Raw genomic sequence first — 15559 nt, forward strand, 5'->3', positions numbered from 1 at the left:
GAAGATCTGTGGGCTCCAAAAATTGGCTGATAGACGTAGGAGAGGAGATATGATAGAGGCATATAAATTATTAAAGGGATTTTATAGGATTAATACTGATGACTTTTTTAAGACCAGTGCAGGAAGGGAGAGAACGAGGGGCCATCACTGGAGATTGTGTAAGAATGTGGTTAACAAGGATGTTTAGACTAGATTTTTTGCTTAGAGGGTTGTGAATGGGTGGAATGAGTTGCCAGAGGTGGTTGTGAATACTTCGTCTGTGAATGAATTTAAGAAGAAGTGTGATAGGTATTGTGAATAATGGTTAGTGTGTCAATGTAGGGTCTCTCGCAGTGAGTCTTTTGACTCCATGGAGACACCATTATAATAACTTTACTATAAGAATATAGTATATATTCTTTACTGTAAGAATATAGTATATATTCTTTACTGTAAGAATATAGTATATATACATACATACATACCATACAAAATATGTGTTAATCGACTTTTATATTATCAGTAAGGGTTCCGGTCAACAGTTGGCTATTAGTAGTTAAATTTTCGGAAGTCAACAATTTTATTTTCAAGAACGTAGTCTAGATTCATGACACTGAACCTATAGGAGTAAACTACACTTACGAATAAATTATATTCTTGTTTAATCCTGTAACCAAGTATAAGCAAACAAAGTCTGCATGTGAAGTATCCTTCCTACTAAGCTACTTGTATATGGAGGCTGATGACTTCACATCAATTGCCACAGCATTATCCCATAATGCAAAGCACACATATCCTTTTGGACATGCATAATGTCCAAAAGGATATGTGTGCTTTGCATATGTGTACGTATCAGCCTACCCCTATACATTAGGGGTAGGCTGATACGTACCGTTTTGAACGGGACAGTACCGTTTTTTTTTTTCACAATTCCCGGTCGTCCCGTCGTCTTAATAAAAATTTCAATTTTGTCCCGTTTTTAATAAAACCTATAAATATACTTTAATATTGGTCAATCATAAATTATTATTCATAACCTATAATCGTATATCAATATCATGGATACCAATAATTTGTATAACCATGGAGTCGCTTTGTTCGATACTGAATATCAATATCTGTATTGATTTATTCAGAGAAAATAAGAAATACATTTTGGCAACACTTGCGTCTCAGTCGCGGCGTCTGTTTTGCCTGTATGCTAACCGGTGACTTTGTTATTAAATGCTGGTGTTTTAAATTTCATAATTTTTAAAGTTTTAAGTTTTGTTTTTTAAACCTTTAAGTCTATCCTTGCGTGTCAAAGAGGCGAAACTGCAGTTTCAGTGACGATCTCCAGAAAGAAATCAGATTTATTAAACTGGACAAGCTGTGTAGTGATGGAACAAAAGTGGTATGACAACATTGTAATCAGAGCCGGCGCTAGGGTTTTTGAAGCCCGCATGCAATTTCTATCTAAGCGCCTCTGTAATGATCCGGGAGTGTGTGGTTCTTTTACGATAATAAAAATTTAAATTATTTGAAATTTCTTAAATAAATTTTGACAGAACAGCCACACGTTGGTTCGCTAAATATAACGAACCGGGAGTGTTGATTAGGCATGATAATCGTTAAAAATCCATATATTCAAAAAATTCTCAAAAGTTAAAGCAAATTTTGATAAAGCCATTTCATTTTAATCGTTGAATATAATGATACAGGGATTATAGCCTTCTCAAAGACCCGAATCGCTAACAAAATGAAAATGAATTTTAATTAAAGTTAAAATTTATTTGAACTAAAGTTTAAAAAATTCTTACATTTTACAAGTTACTAAATTCTTAGTAACTTGTAATAATTTTTATAAGTGGAACTATCTTTTAGGAAATTAAAAGAAACTCAAGATAGATGAGAAAATAATAAAAGAATTCAGAAATAACTAGAACATTTAATATAAGTATTCAAAAAATAATATCTTTATAGAATAACAGAAAATAAATTAAATTACATAAATATACTTGAAATTTTTTTAATTAAAATTTTAAGGTTTTTGATTTCATATTCACAAAATTAGAAATAATGGTCTTAACGTCTAATTCCGCACATATATAATTTTCAATAGCTATTAACGCCAAAATAACAAGCCTTTTTTTGTGACATACTTGTTCTTAAGTAGGTTTTAATCAATTTCAACTTGGAAAAGGAACGTTCACCGCTCGCTACACTAACAGTTAAGGTTAATAGTGTTTTTAAAGCAATTGAAAAGTTAGGGAAAGATAAATTATTGGACACAATAAAATTAAGAATATCGAAAGGGCTTTAGAATATTTAAATTATCCATCCGAAAAATATCCCGGAAAGCACATAACTCGTCATACAGTTCTATTGCATTTACGTTTTTATTGTCGCATTCCTTCAAAAGAATCTCTAAATCGTCACAAATTTTTCGTAAATCTTCGTTATTAATTTGTAGTAATCTATACAAGAAATTGAAATTATCATACTATGTTTTAGTTGTTCAAAAGTAAATTCTATTAACTTTTTATTAATTAATAGAATTAATAGAATTAATTCTATTAATTCTATTAAAAAAAAGTTCTATTAACGAACACATTGCAATGTCTACAAGTGTATAAAACACATTCACTCTAAATTTATCTTCTGGCGATTGTGGCGTTTCGTCATGAAGCTCGTAGTCAAATAGTCGTGTCTTCTGTCGTCGTCGAACTTCCGTACCAGTTTTAAATTCTTGTTCTCCATCCACCTCTTCACTCAGTTATTTGCCATTTTTAGAACTTCTTTAAAATTTGTATATGATCGATACTCTTGTAAGAATATTTTTCAGTTTTCGATAGATTCTAAAGCAAGTGTAATGTTCATATTTTTGTCTTGAAGCATTTTACTCATAAAAATGGTTTATTCTGTTAAGTAAATCATACCAAGTTATAATAGACCAAATAAATTTGTAGTCCTTTATTTTAGCACATAATGTTTGTGCTTCATGCTGAGTTTCTTTATTAAAATTTTCATTATTTAAAATTTCAAAAAGTGCATCATAAATTTCTCCTAACTGATATTGTAGAGGACAGATTGCATTAATTTTACTTTCCCATCATGTTTCGGGTGGCTGTTTCAATGTTAATTTTTTTTTTTTACGAACTTTAAAAGGATTGCCCAATGTTTGTAAGAGAATGAAAAGAATTGTATATTTCTTGAATAATTGCAAAGAAACTAATTGTATCTGCATTCACTTTGGCTGCATCGTTAATGATTAAATTTAGAGTATGAGCAGCACATGGCACGTAAAAAGCTAGAAGATTTTTGTTCAAAAGCAAATTTTGGAGCCCATATTTGCCCCATTGTCATACCCTTGACCTCGCATGTCTTCAATGGGAATGTTCCATTATTGTCGCACATAAACCATGTCCTGTGGAATCTGATATATCTGCAAAACCTAAAACGTTTTCCCTGATCTTGACAATTCCATTGTCACAGGAAACAAAGCGAATGATATTGGTCATTTGTTCTGTTTTACTTGCATCAGGTGTGCAGTCTAAAATTATGGAATAATATTTAGATTTTAGAATTGATAATAAAATTGTATCCCTTACTTAAAGTTTCCAATATTTCATTTTGACTGTCTTTACTCAAATAGTATACTCTCTATTGTTTCTTTGTTCAACATGATTTTCCATAACGGGATCAAACTTCCCAAACAGTTCGACTAATTTTAAAAAATTGCTATTATTTCTTTCATATAATTTATCAGATGATCTGCGAAAAGCTAAATTTCGGCTACCAAGGACTTTTATAATTCCAATCAAGCGTTCTAAAACACTGGTCCAATATTTCTTTTCCATTTCATACATGCTTTGAGTCTGGTAATCAATAGTAGTTTTGTGTTTTAAATTTTTATCAAGTTCCTTCCATTTTAAGAAATTTTTCATATGAGTTAAACTAGTCTCATGTCTATGTAAAGTTGTACTTACATTTCTCCAGTCGTTATAACCTTCTACAAGACTACTTGATTCAGTAGGTGCGAAAAGTTTGCAACAAAAGCAAATAACAGAATTTAAAGTTCCAAATACTAGTTACCACCTTAGTTCAATCTTCACTGGAACTGTTCTAATGTATCCCTACTACTATGAAAACCAGGTGACCAAATTGGTACATAGTAAACCATGTGAGATCTTATAACATGGAACTATAACCTCTTTATTTCTGCATGTCAGGGACATCTGCATCATTGCCATAATCTGGTGTGTTGAAGTAATAAAAATGTTAGGATAATATTTTACTTACTTCTAATGCATTTAGATGTTCAATTCTTAACAGTAAAAGTTGGATCAGCTACAATTTCTTATATGTATTATTATTTTTTTTTTAACATTTGGGCCTTTAAGTGAAAAATTTTTTGTTCTGTCCTTTTCTGTAATGAACAGGTTTTCACAAAAAATTCCTTACTTTTTTTAAACATATTATTTAAATTATAAAACATTGTAAACTATTTTGGTAGTTGTTTGATAGTGAAAGTTGCTGTTGCTTATTATTAATACCTGTTAGCATTATACAGTTTAAGGTAAGGGTCTGTTAATAGGAATAAATTTTTATACTGTGTGTATTTGAAATGCATTTTGATTAGTTCAAATATTCTCATTTTGAATTATATTATCTTCAGAATTTAAAACTATTTTATAATAATTTAATAGAGTTCATTTTTTATCAGATATAAAAATTTTGAAATTTTAACAGCCGTGCTCCAATTGCCAGTTTGGAATGTATAGATGAAAGTACAGTGACCAGTGACGGCTCCATGACACAGCCACCAAGTCGACAAGTGTCAGTCTCAACTTCAGCAGGCATTCGATATAGGTATAATGTTAGTTTTAAAAATCTGTATACAATTATTGTTGTTGCTTTTGTTATCATCACATCAAACTACATCTTCCATTCTCTTTTTATTCGATATGGATGTGACAAACACTTTTTCCAATGGAGTATATTACTAATTTACTACCCATTAAGCAGAAATATATATTTAGATTTATATGATTATTATTATTAATGTGATACACAGCTTGTAATCTAGTTATCCCAAAATGACAGTTATCCTGAACTGTCACCCATTATATTTTGCCCATACTGACAGCCTATTTAAATCATCCTGCAAGCTCTCCATATCACCTTAATTAACTATTACTCTAACTAATTTTACATCATCAGCAAACAACTGAATATATATCATTTATGTACAAATTAAACAACAATGGTCCCATTGTTGTTTAATTTGTACATAAATGATATAGGAAGTACTGAATCTTGCAGAACGCCACTAGTCACCTGTTTTTGCTGTAGTTCTGCCCCTCCATATACAGCTTTTTTGATATCTGTCCAGCAGACGCCCTCTTATCCACTTAACCAGTGTCCTATCCATTCTCGTTTGTTCTAATTTGCATAATGAATATAAAGTGTAAAGGGGTTGTGGGCCAAAGGGAATTCTACAATTTATGTTCGCTAATGCTAGATGTATCAGAAATAAGAGGAGGAATTTTGGCATGGATTGGTGCAACTTTATTAAAAGTTATAGGCATTAGACTTGGCTGACAGCAAATGATGTAGTCAGGGATAGATTGTGAGGGAAGTATAGTATTTTCAGGAAAGGTTGAGAAATTCAAATTGGGGAAGGGAAGTAATAATGGCAGCAGATCAGTTCAACTCAAAAAGTAGGAGATTGGAAAACAGGCGCATGAATGACAGTTCATTTAGTTGATACAATAGGTCGGAGGTGCAAAGGATGATGTGGAAGACTATGCATCAGCAAATTAACATGAGTACACCACTCAATCCACCAACCACACCAATGCCATCTACCTCCCACCACCAGCAACAGTATTTTCACAGATAATCACAAACATCGATGCCCACAGTGGGATTCGAACCCACAGCCTTTTGGCTGGAGAGCAGGTACGCTAACCACTCAGCCAACCAGGCCAGCAGGGATAATTATTACTATTATTACATGACATCTCCAGATGATCCAAGGACTCATCATGGGAGGGCACTATACTCCACTTCACTAAACACATTATATGTCATGTAACTCCTGATCCTTTTTTCTAGACCCCTGCAACCTTTGATCCTCACTCAAATCAGTTACCCATTAAATACTTCTACTATATCCTGTATAATTGATACAGGAATAACTTAGAGTGAGAAAGTAAAACTTGCAAGTCTTTTACCACAGTAGGATTGAGGCGAGCTGTTACAGTGAGCTATGATCTCGAATGAGTCAGTGCACAGATTGTGCAAGGAAATGATGATGGATGTTTATGGATGTGCAGAGTGAGTTTGATGGAAGGAAAGATTTATATAAGGTGGCTGGCTTGCATTAGAATAGATTTGGTATCAAAAGTCTTGAGAAAGTGTTTTTGATCAGGGATAGTTCAGTAGTGCAAAATCATGGAAATGAGAATGTTTGGGGGGGGGGTGCAGGTGAGGGTCGGCCCAGGAAACCTAGAGGTTAGTAAGGGAGAAAGTGATCACATGATGCTGATTGTAGCTTCTGAGGTTCTTATTTTAGTAGTTTAAGCAACACAAGGTTTAAAGGAGGTTGTGGGATGAAGAGAGTATTGTAGTTTGTGTATACTAATGGCAGAAGTATTTGGAATAAAACTGAGGAGTTTTGTCATTGGTTAGCACAGTTTGGCCAAAAGTTGTAGGCATTAGTGAAACTTGGTTGACTGAAGATGATCTATTCATAAGGATAGAATGCAAAGGATATAGTATCTTCAGAGAGGACAGAAGGAATAGCATTGGGAGGAATGGATTTTACTAATGATAGTAGTAGAAGAATTGAAGCCAAAAAGAGTAGAATGCATCTGGAGTACACAGATACAGGGGCAGTTCATTTAAGTCTATCTAGTGTGAGATAGAGTCCAATAAGATGAAATATATAATTGGTTGCTGCTATAATCCAGGAAATATAAGAACAAATGTAAATAGCATGTATTGGTAAATTAGCGTGTGATGGGTACAGTTTGAGTAATTATTATGCAGGATTTCAACTATGGGGATATAGATTAGGAGGAGGAGGAATGGTCACAGCATGGATGAAAGGAAATGGAATTTATACAGCTGCTAAGAAATAATTACCTAAGACAGCAAGTAATGGAGGGGACACAAGGTTCAGGATTGCTGGATCTGCTTATAGCATCAGAAAACTTTGCAGTAATCAAACTAGCATTAGTGAGACTTGGTTGACTGAGGATGATTTATTCATATGGATAGAATGCAAAGGATATAGTATCTTCAGAGAGGACATTTTGCTAATGATAGTAGAAGAATTGAAGCCAAAAAGAGTAGAATGCATCTGGAGTACACGGATACAGGGGACAGTTCATTTAAGTCTATCTAGTCTATCGAATTTTCTGTTAAGGAGTAAATATGGAATAACAAAGCAGGTAATTATGATAAGCAGGAATCAACTTTCAGCAGTGCCATGGCATAAAAATTTGTAGGGAAGAGAGAGTTGTTGGTGCATGGGAGTGGTCAAGGGATGTTTGAAGAAAACAGTATCAGGCTGTATACCCAGAGTGAGAAGGATAAGTGAGAAAAGCAGGCAAGAGGATTTGAATAAACTAGACAGATGGGCAAATGAATTGGGGTATCAGTTCAATGCAGCAAAATGTAAAGTCTTGAAGTTTGGAAACCATCGATGAGAGGATGCATACTCGATTGGAGAAGCTATACTGGAGAAAGTAGGGGAGACAAGAGATCTGGGGAGGGGGGAGTGATGATTAATAGAAAACTGAAATTCAGGGAGCATATTGCAAAGATGGCGAAGGTAACCAGAGAGTATTGCTGCAATACTGAGAAGGACGCCCACCTGCAGAGATAAAAGAGTTATCATTTCGTTGTATAAGACCCTGATCAGTCCAAACTTAGACTATTGTTCTCAGGTTTGGTCCCCAGAATTTGAAGGGGATAAATTAACTCTGGAAAGGGTACAGAGGCAGATAACAAAGATGGTCTCAGGACTGTACAATGCCACTTACGAGGATCGACTGAGGGAATGTGGACTACAGAGTTTAGTGGATAGAAGAAGGAGAGGTGATATGATCGAGACTTTTAAACTGTTGAGAGGCAATTACGGGGCAGACATTGGGGGGGTCTTTCGCTTAGTCGAACAGCAGGAAGGAGTGATGACAAGGGGAGGGGGGGGCATCCCTGGAAATTATGAAAGGAGGCTGTGAGCAAGAGGGTGAAGAGTGGCTTCTTTGCATGGAGGGTGGTTGAACCGTGGTATGCATTGCCTGAGAGAGTGGTTAGAGCAGGAATAGTCAATGGGTTCAAGGAATGGTATGATAAACTTTTGTGTTTCCTAAAAATGACCTCCTACAATGAGTCTTTTGACTCCATGAAGGCCTGGATAATAATAATAATAATAATAATAATAAATCAAGTAGGAGTTAGATGGATGAATAGCTTCATTAAGCAGGAGTTGCAGAGAGAAAACTTACAAACCTTTCTGGACCATTTAAAAATTTTCATCAAAATATAAACTTCACATCCGAACCAGCAGTTAATGGTGTTTTAGCTTTTCTAGATATAAAACTTACTAGAACAATGGATGATCTCAAGATTTCTATCTTTAGAAAGCCAACACACCAATAGATACCTACATGCTTTGTCTGACCTCAGAAATTAGGAAACTACCCCCCCCCTCAGAAATTAGGAATTATTTCCACACTAGCTCATCACGTGAGATCCTTGTTGTCAGAAGAAGAGGAACTTCAACAAGAACTTAGTTATCTCAAAAGGACTTTCTTAAATAACAGTTACTCTCCTAAAAATATCTATAATGTCTTAGTGTACATAATCAACATAGTAATAAAGATAACTCAAACCCAACAGCCTACATCTCCTTACCGTATATAAGTTCTCTTTCTCCTAAACTAGCAAAAATCTTGAAGAAATTTAATGTTAAAACATATTTCTCCACCTTTCCAAAACTCTGATCTTACCTCAGTCAACCTAAAGTAAAACACAACCTTCTTCAGTTCCCTGGAGTATACAAAATCATTTACAGTTGTGACAAACCATATTATGGCCAGACAGAAAAGTCCATCTCTCTCTCCACCTAGAAGAATACCAATGTGACATTTCTTATAATAGAGTCCATGCTAGTGCTCTATCCAGCCAATACTTTTATTCTCGGCCAATACCGATGTTGAAGTATGACAACATAAAATAGGCTGGAACTCAACTTCAAACATCCATAAATGCTCCGATGAATTAGAAAGACATATGTTGGAATCCAAAGAAATAGCTCTTGACCCTTTCCATCTAAGCAGCAATCTCAGTTATAGCCTGCCTGATTCACATAGTACTGTAATCCAATTTTGGCGCACTCATGATATCATTCACACGCATAGTGCTTCACACCAGAACTAGCACTTGGACTCGATTTCAAACAGAACTACTACTTGTTCTAAACTCTATTTTGTCTAAAGTACAATATATTTTTAAGCTGTTGTTTTTCTCCATGGTACTGTATTCACCTGACGAAGTCGGCATTTCTGATGAAACTAGTAGTGAAACCTTATTAAATCTCTTGTATTTTTTCTCTTTGTTTAAGTCAGTTAATAATTTTAAACATGTCATTTAACCGAGTCAATTACTCTGTAAATAAATAAATAAATAAATAAATATATATATATATATATGCAATTTATTTTACACTTTAATGATTAACCTTTTCTTCAGTGAAAGCATAATGCTATTGGTGATTTAACATCACTGCTCATTCTATTTGAATAAATCAATTGTTAGCATTCTACCTTGTAAAAAACTGTTTTTAATGAGCTGCTGACAGCAGTCTGTTAATTTCAGACTGAAATATATGGCAGTATATTTAGTAAATAATATTTTTACCTTGTGTTTTCGTGTATATATTGTATAGTACTATGGCAGGTTTCTCTTAAAAGTAGAATTGTGACTTTTTAATTTGTATCACTGTTATTATTTTGTCTTTCAGAAATTTAGGAAAATCTGGATTAAAAATTTCTAATCTTGGACTTGGTGAGTATTAATATAACTCCTTGAAGATTTCAGTATGGTATTTCATGAGTGTTCACATATTCTGAACATAATGATCAGATATTTATATTTTTATATAAAATTAATGAAAAATGAAAGGTAAGCTCTATATTCACATATTTATGTCCTTTCATCATCAGAATAAAGGCAGTCTCTGGGTTAAAAGATACATTCCTGAGAACGTTTTTAGGTTGGATTTGTATGCAACTCGGATCCTTGATGAACAGCGCATATACTGCAATAATAATAACAACAATGACAACAACAATATTTTAGGTCTTCCTGATCTCTCATCGTCTTCCAGTGATGTTCTTCCGCTATTGAAGCGCACGTTACACTCAAAACACCTCGAATGACTCATCGGCGTAAACTTGCCGAATCATGTCAAACGTCTCTGAGGCAGATTTGCCCAGTTTCATGCAGAATTTCACGTTTGCTCTTTGTTCTAACTTGCTGTCCATGATGAAATCGCAGATGTGGTAATGCAGGTGGTCAGAATAGGATCAGTTGCGTAGCTCCTGATATACACTGGATGATGTCTTTTGGCAAACTGACTTATGAAGGTAGGTGCTCCCTGTGACTGTGCATGCAGCCTTGTGCTGCCATCTGTTGGCATGTTACAAACCTAGTCTCGAAACTTTTTGATACCACCTCATATACAGTTGTTTGCAGATGATTCAAATTTGATGCAAACTATGAGGAGTAGAACAATGGGAGTGGGCATGGCAGTTCAATGTTGTGAAATGTAAGGCGTTAAAATTTTGGAAAGAAAGATGGGATGTAGAATTTACACTTGGTGGGGGTATATTGTTGCAGGTCAAGGAAATAAGAGATCTTGGGGTGATTGTGGATAAGGATCTAAAATTAAGAGGACACATTGCCAAAATTGTGAAGAGAACACAATGAATTCTGGGAATGATGCAGAGGACACTGACTTGTAGAAGTAAGGAGATTCTGGTTCCATTGATTAAAGCCACATATTGTCTACTGTGGACAGATTTGGTCACTTGGTTTTCAAAAGGACAAAGAGATGTTGGAAGGGGTCTAGAGGTGGTTGACTAAGGTAGTTTCTGATCTATCGAATGTTGAATATGAAGAAAGGTTGAGAAGATGCAATTTACTGGATACGGGGGCTACTATAGGATTAATGTTGAACAGGTTTTTCATAAAATGATAGGAGATTCGGTGAAGAAGAAGAAGAGGAGGTCTTCCTTGGAAGCTGTATAAGTGAGGATGAGCAAGGGAGTGAAAAGTAGGTTTTTTGCATGGAGAGTTGTGAATGATTGGAATCCATTGTCTGAGAATGTGGTATCTGCAGATTGAATGTGTTTAAGGGACAGTAATCTCTACCTTTGTAAAAAAAAAAAAAAGGAGTCATTTAAAACTATATTAAATAAAAAGTATATTCTTAAAAATTGATACATCATGTTGGCATTAATATTACTTTGCAACTTACTAATGCACTGCTGAGAGAGACTCTTTATTTGATAAAGTCTCGTCATCTCCATCTCTCCCTCTTAGACATATTTGAATCATTCAATCTTCCTGTACACACACTGGTTATTTTATTTCACATGAAAGGAAAAAATATTCAAACAGCTGGATAGAACAGCAACAGATTTTTCTCCCAGGCAATTTCTACATAGCATGCTTTGAGAAGTAAGCATTCAGCACAGCTACCCTCAAACCAGCGGTCTGGTTCCATTAGGTAGATAGATGGTCATTGTAATTTGGTATACAATTCAGACATATTATGTACATATTTTGTGCATTTATACAGCTAGCATTCTAAAATACAGTTCGCTATAGAAAAATAATCAGCTAATTGTCTGCCCTTCCTAAATAATATTAGTCTCACACACACCATATGCACACACACAACACTGGAAATATTTTCACGTGCAATTATTAGAAACACTTAAGTGCAAGAATTAATAATAAGAATTTATTATTGCAGATATTTCAGCTTGAAATTAGCAATCTATCATCAGTGCATAAGCAAATTCATGGACAAACTTTCAGGCCAAAATATCTGCAGTAATAAATTATCGTTAATTCTTGTGCCTACATTTTCTAATTATCGTTATTATGTCACAAGTACCATTAAAAACTCATGTACACAAGTAATTACACCATCATCCAGTCTAACAATATGGTATCCTATAAATACTAACACACAGAGCCAGAGCTGTCAACTCACCTATCTCGCCTCATTTTTAGTAAATGGCTATAACCCACATCAAATAGACAAAATACTAAATTCCCCTTTCCCGTTGTACATAAGACCATAAAAACTATCACTATTCCATATAGCCAGAGTGCTTAATAAATATTAATAAATAAATTTAATAAACTTAATAAATAAATATGCCAGCTTGGTTGGTCGAGTGGTTAATGTATCTGCTCTCCAGCCAAAAGGCTGGGGATTCGAATCCTGTCGTGGACATGGATGTTTGTGATTGTCTGTGGAAATACTAGTGGTGGTAGGCAGTAGATGGTATTTGTGTAGTTGTGTTTAGTTGTGGTTGGAATAAGTGGTGGAGACAGAGAGTTGTAGAGTAGATGCCCTCCCTTAATGAGTCTTTGGACTCCTGGAGGTGTCATGTAATTATAATTATTATAATTATAAATAAGCTCAACACTACATTCAAACCAGATATTAAACTATCACTCTTATCCACTTGCCTAAGAACAAACTCAATTCCTTATCAAATCCAGAAGTGAATGAAGTACCTTTTATCAGTGAACTGGTTTTACTATGAATAGACAAAACAATCAACTGACATCTAATTTATAACAGCAACAGATTTATGGCAAGTTGGGACTGGCAGACCATTCTTTATATACCCCTTCACACAGGATTAAATAGAAGAAAACTAAACTGCTATATGGAAGTTGTTAAAAGTCAGAGAAACTATTTTTATGGTCAACAGCACCAAAGAAACATTCCCCAAATCTCAACAAGTATAGCTATATTAATTTACCAAAGCTCTTAGAAAGAGTCAGTTTTATGATAAACTCCAATCAGCCTCAATAGCCCAGTCAGTATAGATAAAGCTATTTGGTTGGACAGATCTGACAGGTTTGAATCCATCTAGGATCTCTCGTATGGATGTGGCAGGTTTTTTTCTCTCTGAAACCTGGTGTTTCATCCTGCAAAACAGGCAAACCAGCCAGTAGCACACACAATTTACTGACAAAAATACATTAGAACCAATAGTAGTATGTTGTTTTCATAACATGATGCCAGATACCCATGTGGGTGTCCCGGCAGATGTATAATCATTTGCTAAATAAACAAACAAACTCCAACTTAAAACTTATAAACTTCTTTTTATTCAATAGCAGAGGGTACTAAAAGAATTTTTGTTTTTTATGTTTGTTCATTACAATTTTAAATTGTTTTCTCATTAAAAACTAATTGTTAATTCTTGCAAATTATTTGTGTTTTGTGCTGGATCAAAAACCAGAAAAATATTAATAGTGAAATAAATAATTATCTTATTTATTTTGTTCCTTTGGTGTTGGAATTAAGCTATAGAACTGAGCCCATTCTTCTGTAATCATAAACAATGTGCCTTCCCTTCTTTAATCTTTCCTGTCCTTTTGGAAGATTCTTTATCTCTCCATTTCTATTCCTGCCTGCATATCATTCTCATTTAATAAGTAAGAGTTATTTAAATTATATTCAAGATATACCAACTCATGTCACAAACACTACTCTCTTATTGCTGATACTCTTTGCATTAGAATACAAACATCCAACACTCTCTTTGTGGCCATCTCACCAGCACTAACTCTCTTCACTCTAGTTGCTATACTACAACAAAGTCCCCACTTTGATCATTCTTATTTCCTTGTTCCTTATTTCATTGACTCTCTCTCAGTCTTATGAATTATATCAGTAAAATGTTTTATGGACTACAGTGCCAGTGATTGAATCCTGATGCAATGCCACATGATCATTCTTTAATTCTAGTTTCATCCTATTAACTTTCTCCCTCTCATTCAGTTGCTTTTTAATATTTCTAGTGCTATCCTCCTCCTCCATACCCTTCATTTGACTCTTCATTTTCACCACTTTTCCTAAGTTCTTTTGTCTGCCTTCATTACACTTATTACTAACATTTCATTCACTTTTTGGTTACTTTTTGTCATGATATTCTCTTTTTATTTTGTTTTTCTTAAATGCTACAGTTTATCATCACACTTCTCACTGTACTTAATAACATTAAACTTTTCAATAATCTAGGATTATTGAAAAGTCTTCATAAATCTTTTGCAGTTTTTGATGCATACATAAACCTGTTTTCACAAACCATGGGTAAATCCAACACAAAACTTATTCTTTGAGCTGAAACTTTCATGCTGCTGATGTATTATTATTATTATTATTATTATCCTCAGACACATGGAATCAAAGACTCATCTAGGAAGTCCCTTTGTCATAGACACAACTCATCTGTCTATGACAAAGGGACCTTGCCTTAAACACATTCAAATTCTCTGCAGACACCACACTCTCAGGCAGTGCATTCCAATCATTTGCAACTCTCTATGCAAAAAATTTGCTTCTCACTTCCTTGCTTCCAGGGATGACCCCTTGTTCTTCCTCTGATCTCCCACCATTCTATGAAAAACCTTTTCAATGTTAATCCTATAATATCCCCTTACCAACTTGTACATCTCTATCATATTGTTGCTATTCCTCTTATCCACTAGACTCTATAAATTGCATCTTCTCAACCTTTCTTTATATTCAGCATTCCAGAGATCAGAACCTTAGTCAGTTGCCTCTGGACCTTTTCCAACATTTCTTCATATTTTTGAAAACCAGGGGACCAAATCTGTGAACAGCAGTCCATATGTGGTCTAATTAAGGTCTTATACAATGGAAACAGAATCTCCTTACTTCTACAAGTCAGTGTTCTCTTCATCATTCCCAGAATCCATTGCATTGTTCTCACAATTTTGGCAATTGTGACCTCTAAATTTTAGATCTTGTCAGTGTAAAGAACATCAACAAGTAGAGATAAGGAGGTGATAATGTAGCCACATGTGGATTTATGTGCACAGATCTGGTCAACTAGATATCTAGAGATTCCTTCTTGTCATGTATTAAACAATTTCTTCTGTATCAATCCTATAAAAATCCTTCATGTGTTTCTATCATATCTCCCCCTCCTTTTTTTTTTTACTAAACTTTGTAACTCACATATCTTCAATCTATCCTTATGGAGAGCATTCCACAGCCTTTAACTTCTTGGTCACTTACCTGTGGATTTCCTCCACTACTTCATCATAACCAAGAAATGTGTGTGACCAAATCTGTGGACAGTAGTGAAGACATGGCAGTATTAAAAGTGAAAGTAAAGATAAGAAGGTTATTATGTGGCCATAACAGCTTTCATATTTCTACTTCTTAACGTGTTCTTCAATATACAGGTAATTCCCCCCCCCCCCCCATTAAACTATTCTGCAACATGCACCCTGAACTTCAACT

The 15559-nt window shown here is 34.5% G+C and overlaps 1 protein-coding gene across 1 annotated transcript in view; it reads left to right on the plus strand.

Moving 5' to 3' along the window:
* The window catches only part of LOC150107665 (voltage-gated potassium channel subunit beta-2-like), a 257488-nt gene that overhangs the window by 48762 nt on the left and 193167 nt on the right, over positions 1-15559 (plus strand). Inside the window, exons 3-4 of the mRNA XM_090392162.1 lie at positions 4711-4830; positions 9995-10038. Coding sequence (XP_090248288.1) covers positions 4711-4830; positions 9995-10038 — 164 coding nt within the window. The remainder of the gene's footprint in view (positions 1-4710; positions 4831-9994; positions 10039-15559) is intronic.

The sequence above is a fragment of the Typopeltis vanoorti genome, chromosome 4 (genome assembly GCF_054136105.1).
Source record: "Typopeltis vanoorti isolate ZY-2024b chromosome 4, IOZ_Tvanoo_1.0, whole genome shotgun sequence".
Classification (NCBI taxonomy): domain Eukaryota; kingdom Metazoa; phylum Arthropoda; class Arachnida; order Uropygi; family Thelyphonidae; genus Typopeltis; species Typopeltis vanoorti.